This window comes from Neoarius graeffei, chromosome 11 (assembly GCF_027579695.1).
Source record: "Neoarius graeffei isolate fNeoGra1 chromosome 11, fNeoGra1.pri, whole genome shotgun sequence".
NCBI lineage: Eukaryota > Metazoa > Chordata > Actinopteri > Siluriformes > Ariidae > Neoarius > Neoarius graeffei.
In genome coordinates, this window is record NC_083579.1 from 24,449,471 (window position 1) to 24,464,529 (window position 15,059).

General features: G+C 41.0%; 1 protein-coding gene across 7 annotated transcripts in view; it reads right to left on the reverse strand.

Annotated features, from left to right (window-relative positions):
* Nucleotides 1-15,059, reverse strand: part of cep295 (centrosomal protein 295) — a 73,892-nt gene that overhangs the window by 54,970 nt on the left and 3,863 nt on the right. For all 7 annotated transcript variants that reach the window (XM_060933637.1, XM_060933635.1, XM_060933634.1 and 4 more), the window contains exons 3-5: nucleotides 10,641-10,765; nucleotides 10,203-10,296; nucleotides 8,231-8,344 (exon numbers count right to left, since the gene is read on the reverse strand). In XM_060933637.1, the coding sequence (XP_060789620.1) occupies nucleotides 8,231-8,344; nucleotides 10,203-10,296; nucleotides 10,641-10,765 (333 nt within the window). The remainder of the gene's footprint in view (nucleotides 1-8,230; nucleotides 8,345-10,202; nucleotides 10,297-10,640; nucleotides 10,766-15,059) is intronic.

The window sequence follows — 15,059 nt, forward strand, 5'->3', positions numbered from 1 at the left end:
GTGTCTAGTAAATGCCATGTAAATGTAGTGTAATGCCAGCAAGAACAAAACGTCTGCACAAAAGGATTTTGTTTGTCAACTACTCATCACAACTATCGTCGTCATCTGTTCATCGCTAGCAATGATGACTGCTTCATTAGGATGCGCAGAAACGCAGATGGGCCGCAAGGCCCGCACCAGAGTGACAGAGTCGTCTGCAGTGGTGGCACGAACAGCCTGGCTGAGCTGCCATGGAATGTCTGGCTTCATGATCCCTCATATACTCCCTTTGACGCTTGTCTTCAATTGCGGACACTGAGCTTTTAACTATGTTTCGCCATATTGCTCTATCTGAGGCATCCCTTTCCCAAGACTGATCGATAATTCCGGCATTCTTCATGTTCCTCTTCAAGACATCTTTGTACCTCAATTGCTGTCCTCCTTACCTCCTTTTTCTGAGGCTCAGTTCTCCGTAGAAAACAGCTTTGGGTAGTCGTGTGTCAGGCACGCGCCAGATGTGTCTAGCCCAACAAAGTTGTGAGGCTGTGATCAGGGCTTCCATGCTTACTGTAAGCTCACCTGAGGACTTCTACATCAGGGACCTTGTCCTGCCATCTTATTTTAAGGATTTGACGCAGGTGTCGGAGTTGTAGCCTGGTCAGTTTCTTGAAATGTTTACAGTAGAGCGTCATGCATTCAGTGGCATAAAGCAGAGACGGTAAGACTGTGGCATTGTATACTTTCAAATTGGTGGTTCTCTTGATATCATGGAGAGACCATAGTTGCTTTTGTAATGCACCCAAGGCTTTGGTGGCAGCTTGAATCCAGCAGTCTACCTCCAAGTCTGATGAGTTTGTGTTGGTAACTGCACTACCTAAGTAGATGAAACTCTCAGAACTTCTAAGAGGTGTTCCATTGACCAAAACAATGTTGTTTGACCTTGCCTGTGGCTCAAGTGAGGGTTTTCATGCTATTGATTTTCAATCCAAAGAGGGTTGCAGCTGTGGCAAAGTGACAAACGATTTCCTGCATGTCATCCAAATCTGGTGCCACAAATGCAGAGTCATCTGTGTACATGCAAATTTGCCAAGTTTTGGTAGAGGACTTGAGTCTGGCAAGATTGAAGAGTTTGCCTTCCGATTGACTCCTGATGTAGACTCCTTTATCTAGGTTAGTGCCTAGACTGCTTTAAGGTAAAGTACAAACAATGTCGGGGCAAGAACGCATCCCTGTTTGACACCATGATTGACAGGAAAAACTTCACTAATGTCTTCTCCGATCGAAACCTTCCCAGACATGTTCTCATGGAAGAGCTTAATAAGCCGTATCAGTCTTTCCGGGCATCCATATACTTCTAGCATCTTCCAAAGCATCTCTCAGTCAACGGTATCAAAGGCCTTTGAGAAGTCTACAAAGACCGCGTACAGAGGTTGATGTTGCTCGATGGCGTTCTCTTGGAGTTGTCTCAGAGTAAAGATCATATTGGAGACAGATCTGCCAGCCCTGAAACCACACTGACTTTTCAGAAGTACATCCTCCGAGATGTTTTTAATTCAGTTTAGAACCATCTTGGCCAGAATCTTGCCTGCAATGGAAAGCAGAGATATGCCACGGTGGTTTCCACATTCACTCCTTTCATTTTGTAGATGGTCACAATTAGCGTATCTTTGAAGTCTTGGAGAAGACACTTGTTCTCCCAACATGCGTTGCCCAGTTTTAAAAGTGCAGCTGTTAGGCTGGGGCTGCCTCACTTTAGCACGTCAGCTGGGATGCCATCTTGGCCAGGTGCTTTGCCGCATCTGGTATCCTTGAGTGGTTTCTCAAGCTCATCTGATGTGATGGGTACACACAGATCTTCTCTTGTTGGTCTCCTCTCAAGCCAGCAACATGCCTCAGGATCAGCTGACCCTTGCTGGTTTAGGAGACTGGAGAAATGCTCCTTCCCACCTTCTTTTTATGTCTTCCAGATTTGTGTGGAGTATACTTCCATCAGCACTTTTCACTGGTGCCACTACATTGCTTCTTGGTCCACAGAGAGTCTTCAGTCTGGCAAATAATCCATGGTAGTCCTTCCTGTCTGCCTGTTCCTGTAGTTCCTCAGCTTTCTTGCACCACCACCTGTCTTTCATGGCTCTGATTTCTCATTGCACTTTCGCTTTAATACCTTTGAAAGCTTTCATGCTTTTATCAGAGTTCTCTTTTAGATACAGGTTGTAAATTTTGTGTTTTTCTTCTAACAAAGCTTGGATAGAATCGGCCTGTTCTTGAAAACCAGTCTGGTGTACTTTTCTTCTGCTGTCCAAGTATATCACTTGCAGTTGTGTACACAACATCTTTCAGCCGCTACCACATGTCCTCACCATTTTCTATGTCTTCTTGATCAGGGGCATTTTCCTGTAGAGCAGTTGTAATAGCTATTTTGAGTTTGCACTGTGTCTCATCATTCTTCAACTTGTCTATGTCTAGTTTCTTATTTCTTGTGGAGGTTGCTCTCTTGCAGCTAGGAAATACAAGTCTGAGTCTCAGCTTTGATTGGACCATATAGTGGTCTGTTGAGCATTCAGCTCCTCGCATTACCTTTGTTGACAGAATCTCTTTCATGTTGGATCTGCGAGTCATGACAATCAAGGAGATGTACAGTTAGGTCCATATATATTTGGACACTGACACAAATTTTGTTTTTTACCTGTTTACTGAAACATATTCAAATTATAGTTATATAATGGACATAAAGTCCAGACTTTCAGGTTTCATTTGAGGGTATCCACATTAAAATTGGATGAAGGGTTTAGGAGTTTCAGCTCCTTAACCTGTTCCACCCCGTTTTTAAAGGGACCAAAAGTAATTGGACAATTGACTCAAAGGCTATTTCATGGGCAGGTGTGGGCAATTCCTTCGTTATGTCATTCTCAATTAAGCAGATAAAAGGCCTGGAGTTGATTTGAGGTGTGGTGCTTGCATTTGGAAGATTTTGCTGTGAAGAAAACGTGGTCTCCATGCAGGTGAAACAAGCCATCCTTAAGCTGCGAAAACAGAAAAAAAACCATCTGAGAAATTGCTACAATATTAGGAGTGGCAAAATCTACAGTTTGGTACATCCTGAGAAAGAAAGAAAGCACTGGTGAACTCATCAATGCAAAAAGACCTGGACGCCCACAGAAAACAACAGTGGTGGATGATCGCAGAATAATTTCCATAGTGAAGAGAAACCCCTTCACAACAGCCAACCAAGTGAACAACACTCTCCAGGAGGTAGGCGTATCAATATCCAAATCTATCAAAGAGAAGACTGCATGAAAGTAAATACAGAGGGTTCACTGCACAGTGCAAGCCACTCATAAGCCTCAAGAATAAAAAGGCTAGATTGGACTTTGCTAAAAAAAAAAAACATCTAAAAAAGCCAGCACAGTTCTGGAAGAACATTCTTTGGACAGATGAAACCAAGATCAACCTCTACCAGAATGATGGCAAGAAAAAAGTATGGCGAAGGCGTGGTACAGCTCATGATCCAAAGCATACCACATCATCTGTAAAACATGGCGGAGGCAGTGTAATGGCTTGGGCATGCATGGCTGCTAATGGCACTGGGTCACTAGTGTTTATAGATGATGTGACACAGGACAGAAGCAGCCGGATGAATTCTGAGGTATTCAGACACATACTGTGTGCTCAAATCCAGCCAAATGCAGCCAAACTGATTGGTCAGCGTTTCATAATACAGATGGACAGTGACCCAAAACATAAAGCCAAAGCAACCCAGGAGTTTATTAAAGCAAAGAAGTGGAATATTCTTGAATGGCCAAGTCAGTCACCTGATCTCAACCCAATTGAGCATGCATTTCACTTGTTAAAGACTAAACTTCAGACAGAAAGGCCCACAAACAAACAACAACTGAAAACCGCTGCAGTAAAGGCCTGGCAGAGCATTAAAAAGGAGGAAACACAGCGTCTGGTGATGTCCATGAGTTCAAGACTTCAAGCAGTCACTGCCAACAAAGGGTTTTCAACCAAGTATTAGAAATGAACATTTTATTTACAATTATTTAATTTGTCCAATTACTTTTGAGCCCCTGAAAAGAAGGGATTGTGTTTAAAAAATGCTTTAGTTCCTCACATTTTTATGCAATCAATCATTTTGTTCAACCCACTGAATGAAAGCTGAAAGTCTGAACTTCAACTGCATCTGAATTTTTTTGTTCAAAATTCATTGTGGTAATGTACAGAACCAAAATTAGAAAAAAAATGTTGTCTCTGTCCAAATATTTATGGACCTAACTGTATGTTTAGATCTTGGGTGGCACCAGGTGAAGTCATTTTTGTCTGGTTGGCAAAAGTAGGTATTTGTGATGCATAGTTCACGTTGAGTACAAAAGCTGAGCAGGAGTTCACCATTTGCATTCCTATTTCCCTTGCCAAATTTCCCAATAGTACAACCCCGATTCCAAAAAAGTTGGGACAAAGAACAAATTGTAAATAAAAATGGAATGCAATAATGTGGAAGTTTCAAAATTCCATATTTTATTCAGAATAGAACATAGATGACATATCAAATGTTTAAACTGAGAAAATGTATCATTTAAAGAGAAAAATTAGGTGATTTTAAATTTCATGACAACAACACATCTCAAAAAAGTTGGGACAAGGCCATGTTTACCACTGTGAGACATCCCCTTTTCTCTTTACAACAGTCTGTAAACGTCTGGGGACTGAGGAGACAAGTTGCTCAAGTTTAGGGATAGGAATGTTAACCCATTCTTGTCTAATGTAGGATTCTAGTTGCTCAACTGTCTTAGGTCTTTTTTGTCGTATCTTCCGTTTTATGATGCGCCAAATGTTTTCTATGGGTGAAAGATCTGGACTGCAGGCTGGCCAGTTCAGTACCTGGACCCTTCTACGCAGCCATGATGCTGTAATTGATGCAGGATGTGGTTTGGCATAGTCATGTTGGAAAATGCAAGGTCTTCCCTGAAAGAGACGTCGTCTGGATGGGAGTACATGTTGCTCTAGAACCTGGATATACCTTTCAGCATTGATGGTGTCTTTCCAGATGTGTAAGCTGCCCATGCCACACGCACTAATGCAACCCCATACCATCAGAGATGCAGGCTTCTGAACTGAGCGCTGATAACAACTTGGGTCGTCCTTCTCCTCTTTAGTCCGAATGACACGGCGTCCCTGATTTCCATAAAGAACTTCAAATTTTGATTCGTCTGACCACAGAACAGTTTTCCACTTTGCCACAGTCCATTATAAATGAGCCTTGGCCCAGAGAAGACGTCTGCACTTCTGGATCATGTTTAGATACGGCTTCTTCTTTGAACTATAGAGTTTTAGCTGGCAACGGCGGATGGCACGGTGAATTGTGTTCACAGATAATGTTCTCTGGAAATATTCCTGAGCCCATTTTGTGATTTCCAATACAGAAGCATGCCTGTATGTGATGCAGTGCCGTCTAAGGGCCCGAAGATCATGGGCACCCAGTATGGTTTTCCGGCCTTGACCCTTATGCACAGAGATTCTTCCAGATTCTCTGAATCTTTTGATGATATTATGCACTGTAGATGATATGTTCAAACTCTTTGCAATTTTACACTGTCGAACTCCTTTCTGGTATTGCACCACTATTTGTCGGCGCAGAATTAGGGGGGTTGGTGATCCTCTTCCCATCTTTACTTCTGAGAGCCGCTGCCACTCCAAGATGCTCTTTTTATACCCAGTCATGTTAATGACCTATTGCCAATTGACCTAATCAGTTGCAATTTGGTCTTCCAGCTGTTCCTTTTTTGTACCTTTAACTTTTCCAGCCTCTTATTGCCCCTGTCCCAACTTTTTTGAGATGTGTTGCTGTCATGAAATTTCAAATGAGCCAATATTTGGCATGAAATTTCAAAATGTCTCACTTTCGACATTTGATATGTTGTCTATGTTCTATTGTGAATACAATATCAGTTTTTGAGATTTGTAAATTATTGCATTCCGTTTTTATTTACAATTTGTACTTTGTCCCAACTTTTTTGGAATCGGGGTTGTACCTTCGTATGTTACGTGATCATTAGCTACTCTTGCACTGAAATCTCCCAGTAGCAGAAGCTTCTCAACTGGAAGTACCCTGTCTACCACATCAACTAATTCATGATAGAAGGCTTCTTTTTCTTCATCAGGATAGGCCATGGTAGGTGCATACACACTGGTCAGGTTTAGGTAACGATCATTCCCTGTGGGTACACGTAAACTTATGATTTGTTCAGATATTCCCACTGGTAGTGATGGCAGTTTGCTAGCCATCTTATTCGAAATGGCAAAAGCAACTCCTGCATTTTTTCTTCTGTCCGTATTCCCACTCCAGAAGATGATGTATTTGCTCTCTTGCACTTGTCCTTGGCCTTCAAGCCTTGTCTCTTGGAGTGAAGCAATGTCAATGCTGTAGCAATCTAGTTCCTTCGTGATCAGAGCTGTTCTACGCTCAGGTCTCTTATCATTGTCCAAACATGGTGCGGACATTCCAAGTCCCAACAAACAATTTCATATTCTTCATCTTTCTACCACTATTATGGAGACCTGCTGGCCACGGTGAGCCAGCCAGGTAAGGGTTGGGTAAGCTTTCTTTATCCCACTTTTTCTAGGGGCTATCCTTTCCAGGGCAGGCAGTGTTCTCCCCAAATAGGGCTGCCTGGACACCCGCAATGCTGTCTCAGGCCACTGTTACCCAGAGCTTCAGCAAGGCTGCAACCATTAAATGCGAGCCACCTGCATGTAAAGTTCCTGCTAGCAACTTCCAGCTTCTCAGACCTGCTACCGTCGCATTTACTTCATCGCCACAGTGCTTTCTTTTTCCTTTCCTAATGAAGTGCCCTGTACAGTAAGGTAAGACAAACGATGTTGTGCCCCCATTGTGTTGTCTCTCTGGACCCCCAAACCTGATGCCAAGTGGTGCACAAAAGTGCCACAGACCTGATGGGTATGGAAGTTGCCCCACAGTGACAACTGGCCTGCTGAGTGATGCCATCCATTAGCCATTTGAGTGGCTCTTCCGCATGCCATCTGGTGGTGTGCTATTGACCCTGTTGGCTTCATCTGCCACATTGCACCGAAAAGCACCCTGCTGCCAGCACCTTATTGGTGATGTACTATTTAACCCCTAGCTGGAACCCAGGCAGGTGCTACCACTCTAGGTCATAGCGGACCTGGGAGCAATGGTGATTAAGGGGTAACTCCAATTTCCCCAATACTCAAGTCCTCCTGGACCTGAGACTCACCACCAGTTGCAGTTTAAAGTCATACCCAGGACTACGAATTAAAGTATAATGCATTATGGATAGAAAGAGAGAACAGAATAGGATAGAGTAGGATAACTTAGGAGAGAATAGAATAGAATATGACAAATTAGTACATATTAAGACAGAACATAGAGAACAGAATGCATATACACAGAACAGAAGAGAACGACTAATAATAATAATAATAATAATAAAGAATAAGGCATTAGGACAACATAGAGTATATTATAAGAGAACAGAAGGGGACATGATCAAATAGAAAGCATTTTGAAGACGTAGAAAAGAATGACAAAATGCTACACATTCTTTTTAGTTTGTAGAAAAGAATAGACACAGTCATGACAATACAACAGAATAGATTTGAAGAAAGAAGACAGGAATATGACAGAAATAGAAAGCATCACAAATACACAGAACACAACAAAACATTCCACGTATTATCCACAGAATAGGTAGCCATGACAATACAAAAGAAAAAACAAGGGAACATATCAAAATAGAACAGAATGTATTATGATGGTATAGAATAGAAAGGAACAGATGGAAATAGAATCGAAAGCATTATGGTGGTATAGAACAAAATACAACAAAAATAGTACACACATTCCACACAGAGCAGGACCGACAGCCACAACAAGACAATAGAACACTACAAGAGAAAATAAGGAAATTCGACAGAACAGAGTAGAATGGAATGCACCACGAAAAAACAGAATAGAAAGCACAGAACATGACAAGATACATATACTCTGCACAGAATTGAGGTCCCTCACACACACACACACACACACAGAGAGAGAGAGAGAGAGAGAGAGAGAGAGAGAGAGAGAACCCGAGGCCCGGGCAGAGGACCTCCCACGGGCACGATGCAGTACGCCGCCACTCCAAGAAGCGCTCCAGCCCCCACCATCCTCAAGTGCTGCCTGAACACATCCCCTCATCACAACTATAAGAACACATATACATGCATGTACCTGCACTGTATCTGTTTCTCTGTCCACTGCTGTCTCTGGGATGTGGTAGTGTGTGATAGAGTAATGTTCCACAATGGACATCTTGGGTTGTAATGGAGTCTGAATGGCAACACTCTGATTTAAAAAAAAAAAATGAATGAATAAATGAATAAATAAATAAAAATAAAGAGGACAGGAAATGAAAACAGCTTCAAAACATTTTCATTATCTTCCATTGTTCTTTCATCCAACAATTTGGGGGGGTGGAAGGACAGTTTGGATGCAGTTGTAAATTTAGTGAGTCAGTCATCCAAGACATACCATACCAGTCAAAAGTTTGTACACCCCTACTCATTCACAGGTTTTTCTGCATGTTCTACATTGTAGAACAGCACTGACAACATCAAAACTATGAAATAACACATGGAATTATATGGAAATTAAATAGTATTAAAAAATTTCAATATTTTAAATTCTTCAACATAGCCAATGTTTACCTTGATGACGCTTTGCACACTATTTGCACACTATTGGCATTATCTTAACCAGCTTTATGAGGTAGTCACCTGGAATGCTTTTCAATTAACAGGTGTGCCTTGTCAAAAGTTAATTAGTGCAATTTCTTGTCTTCTTAATGCATTTGAGATCAAACAGTAAATAGTAAATAATAAAAATACAGTAAATAGCCTGATTTCACAACTGTAGTAATCCATATTATGTCAAGAACTGCTCAACTAAGTAAAGAGAAATGACATCCATCATTACTTTAAGACATGAAGTGACTTTACTGAATTAAAAAAAAAAGTGTCTCTAAACTTTTGACTGGTACTGTATTTAGTGCCAAATGTTTGCTTATTTCATTTTGCAAGCCACATGCTTAAATCACATATTTGCCAATGTTGAAAAATGTTGTTTGGTTAAGTAATGTCACTAATAATAATAAGGAAGATAGTTTCATGATTAGTAGAAGAAACTGGTAGTAATTACAATTGAATAGACAAATCAAATTAAAACATCATCATCATTCAAACTAGAGTACTGTGCAAAAGTCTTAGGCACCCTATTTTTTTCATCCAAACTTTGTTATAGATTTCTATTTTATGACTTCTGCATTATCGAGTCAGTACAAAAACATTTTAGAGTTCTAAACGTTCGTTTTCCAGTACAAAATTAAATGTTACAGGAAAAAAAAAAGTTTGTTTCTGAACAGCATATTACATAAGAGACCACTTTTCAGATTAAAAAAGAAAACATAATGAAGGCTACTGGGTTTTGCTGCAAAATTAAAAAGCAAGTGTGACAGTCAAAGTGTCCAGAAGAACTGTGGCTGGTTTCGTAAAACCTACAGCTCATTTCCTTATAAAACTGCACTCATTGTACCTGAGACTACTTTTTTTTTTTTAAAGCAGAGTCGTCTCACACCAAATATTGACTTTGTTTCATTTATTATGGCTTACTGCTGTTTACAGTATTTTTTTTAATGTTGAAACATTTAATTTCATGATTTTTTAAGCCATTTTTGGTCTACAGCATTTCTTTACATGTGCATAAGACTTTTGCACAGCACTGTACATCTGGTTTACTTTTCTGCCTTTAAACACTGAGCCACACCTTATACCGGAGTCTAATGCTGTTCAGAAAGTAAACTACGTACTGAGGAAGAAAACTGGTTTCAAGGAAGATATCTGCTTCAATTGTTTTAGCCATGCGGTGTCCATTTGTCCATATCATTAAAAAAAAAAAACTGCTGGCAATAAAACACTCCAGCTCCTGATGTTATTGCAAAACAGTCAATTTCAGGGTGGTAACAGTTATTCTGCTTTTTGCCAAGGAATATTTTCCTAGAATGGAACTCCTCTAAGGACTTGACTCCAGTCTGCTGCTCTGTAAGAGAGCTGTACCACTCTGTGGTTAAGGGAATGATGATGATTCAAAGAAAGAGCTATACATCTATGAGGCTTTGCTTAGAAACAGAGGATTGTTCAAGCTGTACCTCTATAGGGTCAGGGGCAGCGTGAGGAAGGCTGGCGATTTTTGCTGCCCTCTCCTTCTCCACCATCAGAGCCTTCTTCCGTGCTTCCACATGTCTGTATCAGAACAACATCCAACAATCTGCTATTAACAGACTTTTATACAACACACAGGACACAAATTAGTATGCACATCAGTCTCGCCTGTCATGTGCAGAAAAAGACTTGCTGAGCTCAACCATAATCAGTGCGTCATTTTAAGAAAGAAAAGAAACATCTTGGTGATGTGAACAGGTGAAAGTGACAAGAATGGATGAAAAAGAAAAGGAAAATCAGCTTGATATGATGTGCTTGATTATATAAGGCTGATTATATGTGATTGAGGCATTATAAAGAGGGAAAATTGTTGATCTCATTAAATTGTCCTATCACCCAGCCCCTGCTCTACATTAATATCTTACCGATTCCGCTGCTCTGCTTCAGCCTGTCTTTGGGTAATGAGGCTTCGAAGAGCCTTCTGGTGCCTCTCTGCTGCTCTCATGTCATTCTGTTCCTTTTTCAGAGCCAGAGCTTCCCAATTTGGTTCCTGTACACACACACACACACACACACATACAAAAAGCACACTGTTAAATGCAAACACGTGAAAATTGCTGATAACAGTAGCAGTTTGCAGAACTGTTTTGTGAAAGAAGTTACACAAATCACCACCACCAAAAGTCAGCTCTGTGAAATAAGGTTAGATAACTTGACAGACTATTTGGCTAGCTTATACCGTTGACAGTTACTAAATCTAGTTTACTCAAAACAATCTTATTTTACAGGTTTAAATTGTGTGACTATATAATTAGGCATGTAACGAGATATCATGCGATGATAAATCGCGATACAAATTTCTGACGATTCAAAACGAAGAAATAAGAAATGAATCGTGATGATTATCAGGCTGCATAATCTCTTAGTTTTTCCTAGCTGTAATTGCTTTGCTTAAACAGCAGAGGGAGTGATAATGTAAAATAGTACTGTAGGTGGAAGTAACAACTCTAATGCTGAGAAAACACAAACACAGATCTAGAATGGGAAAGAGCTGCTGTGTGATTGACTATACAAATAGATTTAACAAGAAATCAGAACTCTTTTTCAAAGAAAGATCACTAAAAGAAAAAAGAAAATGCAGGTAGTACAAATGTTTGTAAAAGTTTATTAAGAAAAGACCTGTTTATTATTAACTTTTTCATTTTTAACAAAAGGAATATTTTAGGTAATAGGTTACGTTTTACTCCAACCTTTAAAAATGTGGGTAAATAATTATTGTTGGTTATTAAGAAAATTAAACAAAAGGGTTTTTTTAACTTAACAAAATTAATATTTACATTGATGAAGCATATGAAAAATGTTACATTTTTTGGTAATAAAATTTTCTTCATTTTTTTTTCCAAAATATTGTATCGTGAATGGCGGCATGGTGGTTAGCACTGTCACCTCACAGCAAGAAGGTTCTGGGTTTGAGCCCAACAGCCGATGGGGGCCTTTCTGTGTGGAGTTTGCATGTTCTCCCCATGTCTGTGTGGGTTTCCTCTGGGTGCTCCAGTTTCCCCCACAGTCCAAAGACATGCAAGTTAGGTTAATTGGTGGCTCTAAATTGACCGCAGGTGTGAATGTGAGTGTGAATGGTTGTTTGTCTCTACATGTCAGCCCCGCAATGACCTGATGACTTGTCCAGGGTATACCCCGCCTCTCGCCCATAGTCAGCTGGGATAGGCTCCAGCTTGCCTGCGATCCTGTAGGACAGGATAAGCGGCTACAGATAATGGATGGATGGATTACATACACCAATCAGCCATAACATTATGACCACTGAGAGGTGAAGTGAATAACATTGATTATCTCATTACAATGGCACCTGTCAAGGGGTGGGATACATTAGGCAGTAAGAGAACAGTCAGTTCTTGAAGTTGATGTCTTGGAAACAGGAAAAATGGGCAAGCATAAGGATCTAAGCAACTTTAACAAGGGCCAAATTGTGATGGCTAGATGACTGGGTCTGAGCATCTCCAAAATGGCACATCTTGTGGGGTGTTCCCAGTATGCAGTGGTTAGTACCTACCAAAAGTGGTCCAAGGAAGGACAACCGGTGAACCGGCAACAGGGTCATGGGTGTCGAAGGTTCACTGATTCGCAAGGGGCATGAAGGCTAGCCCAAATGGTCCAATCCCACAGAAGTGCTACTGTAGCACAAACTGCTGAAAAAGTTAAAGTTCATATCCTGGACCAATTTCGTTTTTTTTATATGAAAGTATGTCCCTTTACACACTCATCCAGAAGAGTAATTTTGCACAAGGCCATCTGTCTACAGCAGAAAAAAATAAAATAAAACGCGTCTGGAAAAATCCCAAGGGAGTCTGGAGCCAGATTCGTGACGTTACCTGTGGAACCGCCAGCAGGCTGCGAGAGCTTGCATAGTTTCAGTGCACAGCCTGTGTAGACCAAGTTTAGCAGCTAAAGATTTTGCATTGAAATATGGAATTGTCACCTGAGCGCAATGTTACTTCACCTTTGGATGAAGAATATAATGAGATGTCAGAATTGGGGCTTCATCTGTTTGGATTTGATGATGATTCAAGTAGTGAAGACGATGGAGACAACACCGAGGATGTAAATAATACGGTCGTTTTCTCATAAACAAACCAGCGCTGACATAGGATTCAGAAGGAGGCGTCCCGCACGTGACGTCACAAAAATCAACGTTTGCCAGGAAATCCAAATGCCAAGTTTTTTCAGAGACAGACTAATTCACCTCAAATGGCTGCTTTCAACTGAATTTTTCTGGTATTGCATAAGGTAAAAAAAAATTGCACAAAATGTAAAATGTAACAGATATTTGACCAAAGTTTAATATAAAATAGGAGAATTACATTGATCCTGCTCCTGAATTTACCCCGATATGCACTTTAATGCTCAGACTTCTGCTCAAGATGTCACTGTGGATGGGTGCCTTGATGCACATTGTTTTCTCTTTTGTTTGTAAACTCAGTTCCCTGCTGCGATACTCGAATCTCTTTCACCAAAGAAGAGCTCTTGAACATCAGGGGAACAACTCCAGCAGACTTATTACCAACCTTTTTGGTGTCATCCGTGGAAATATTGGACATTCTTGTCAAAGGTGCTCTCACCTTTGCTCACTCAGTGAGACACCACAGGAGAGGAAAATGTGCTGGTGCACGTGCACTCCACTACCTGCGATATTTCTCTCCAATGTGCGGTCATTGTGCAACAGCCTGGACGAACTCCAGCTGCTGGTACGCTTCTACCACTCCCAGGGACAAAGGCAGATTGCAGTGCATCATTTGCTATGCTGAGAGGACAATTGGCTGCAACCTCCCATCTCTTCAGGACTTGTACGAGTCCAGGAGCCTGAGGAGGGCAGAAAAGATTGTGGCCGACCCCTCTCACCCTGGACACAAACTTTTTGAATCACTCCCCTCTGTTAGTAGACTGCGGTACATTAGAACCAAAACCTCATGCCATAAGTCCAACTTTTTCCCCACTGCAGCTGGCCTCATCAATAAGGTCAGAGACCACCTCTAACCTCAGAGACTCTAATCCCACACTTCCAATCTGTAACATTAATGCACTTCATCTCTGAACTGCGATTTTGTGCATTTCAAGGTTATGTCATACGTCTCCATTCTGTGAACTTTTATTGCGCATCCCAGCACACACTGTACATCTTGGTTATTGACTTAGCCCACTGCACATATTCTCTTCCTCTCACACATTCTTATCATGTCTCTTCTCCATCTTCATCATGTGACCTATTTTTGCACATTCCGGACAAACTGTACAGCTTGGACTCCAACAACTCATGCACGTACCCCTTAAATATGTCCACTTTTCAAATTTATATATTTTAGATGCTTCTTTTTTTTTATTCTATGTATATAGCTACTTTTGTCTTTGCTAAATTCTTCTACTTGAACTGTTCAAGCACCAATCACCAAAGCAAAATCCTTGTATGTGAGAACGTACTTGGCAGTAAACTTGATTCTGATTCCTTTCTGTTTTAGCCAGCATTAACTTTTTCAGCAGTTTGTGCTACAGTAGCTCTTCTGTGGGATTAAATATATAAAACTCAAACATCACACACTAACAATGACATTTTTAGAAAAATACTAAGGGAAGGTCTTACTAATGCTGTTTGTATGTAGTTTTATCTAACATTACAACATAAAACAGTTAAAGGAACAGTCCACCGTACTTCCATAATGAAATATGCTCTTATCTGAATTGAGACGAGCTGCTCCGTACCTCTCCGAGCTTTGCGCAACCTCCCAGTCAGTCAGACGCGCTGTCACTCCTGTTAGCAATGTAGCTAGGCTCAGCATGGCCAATGGTATTTTTTGGGGCTGTAGTTAGATGCGACCAAACTCTTCCGCGTTTTTCCTGTTTACATAGGTTTATATGACCAGTGACATGAAACAAGTTCAGTTACACAAATTGAAACGTAGCAATTTTCTATGCTATGGAAAGTCCGCACTATAATGACAGGCGTACTAACACCTTCTGCGCGCTTCGGCAGCGCATTGATACCTGAGCTCCGTATCAATGCGCTGCCGAAGCGCACAGAAGGTGTTAGTACGCCTGTCATTATAGTGCGGACTTTCCATAGCATAGAAAATCGCTACGTTTCAATTTGTGTAACTGAACTTGTTTCATGTCACTGGTCATATAAACCTATGTAAACAGGAAAAACGCGGAAGAGTTTGGTCGCATCTAACTACAGCCCCAAAAAATACCATTGGCCATGCTGAGCCTAGCTACATTGCTAACAGGAGTGACAGCGCGTCTGATTGACTGGGAGGTCGCGCAAAGCTCGGAGA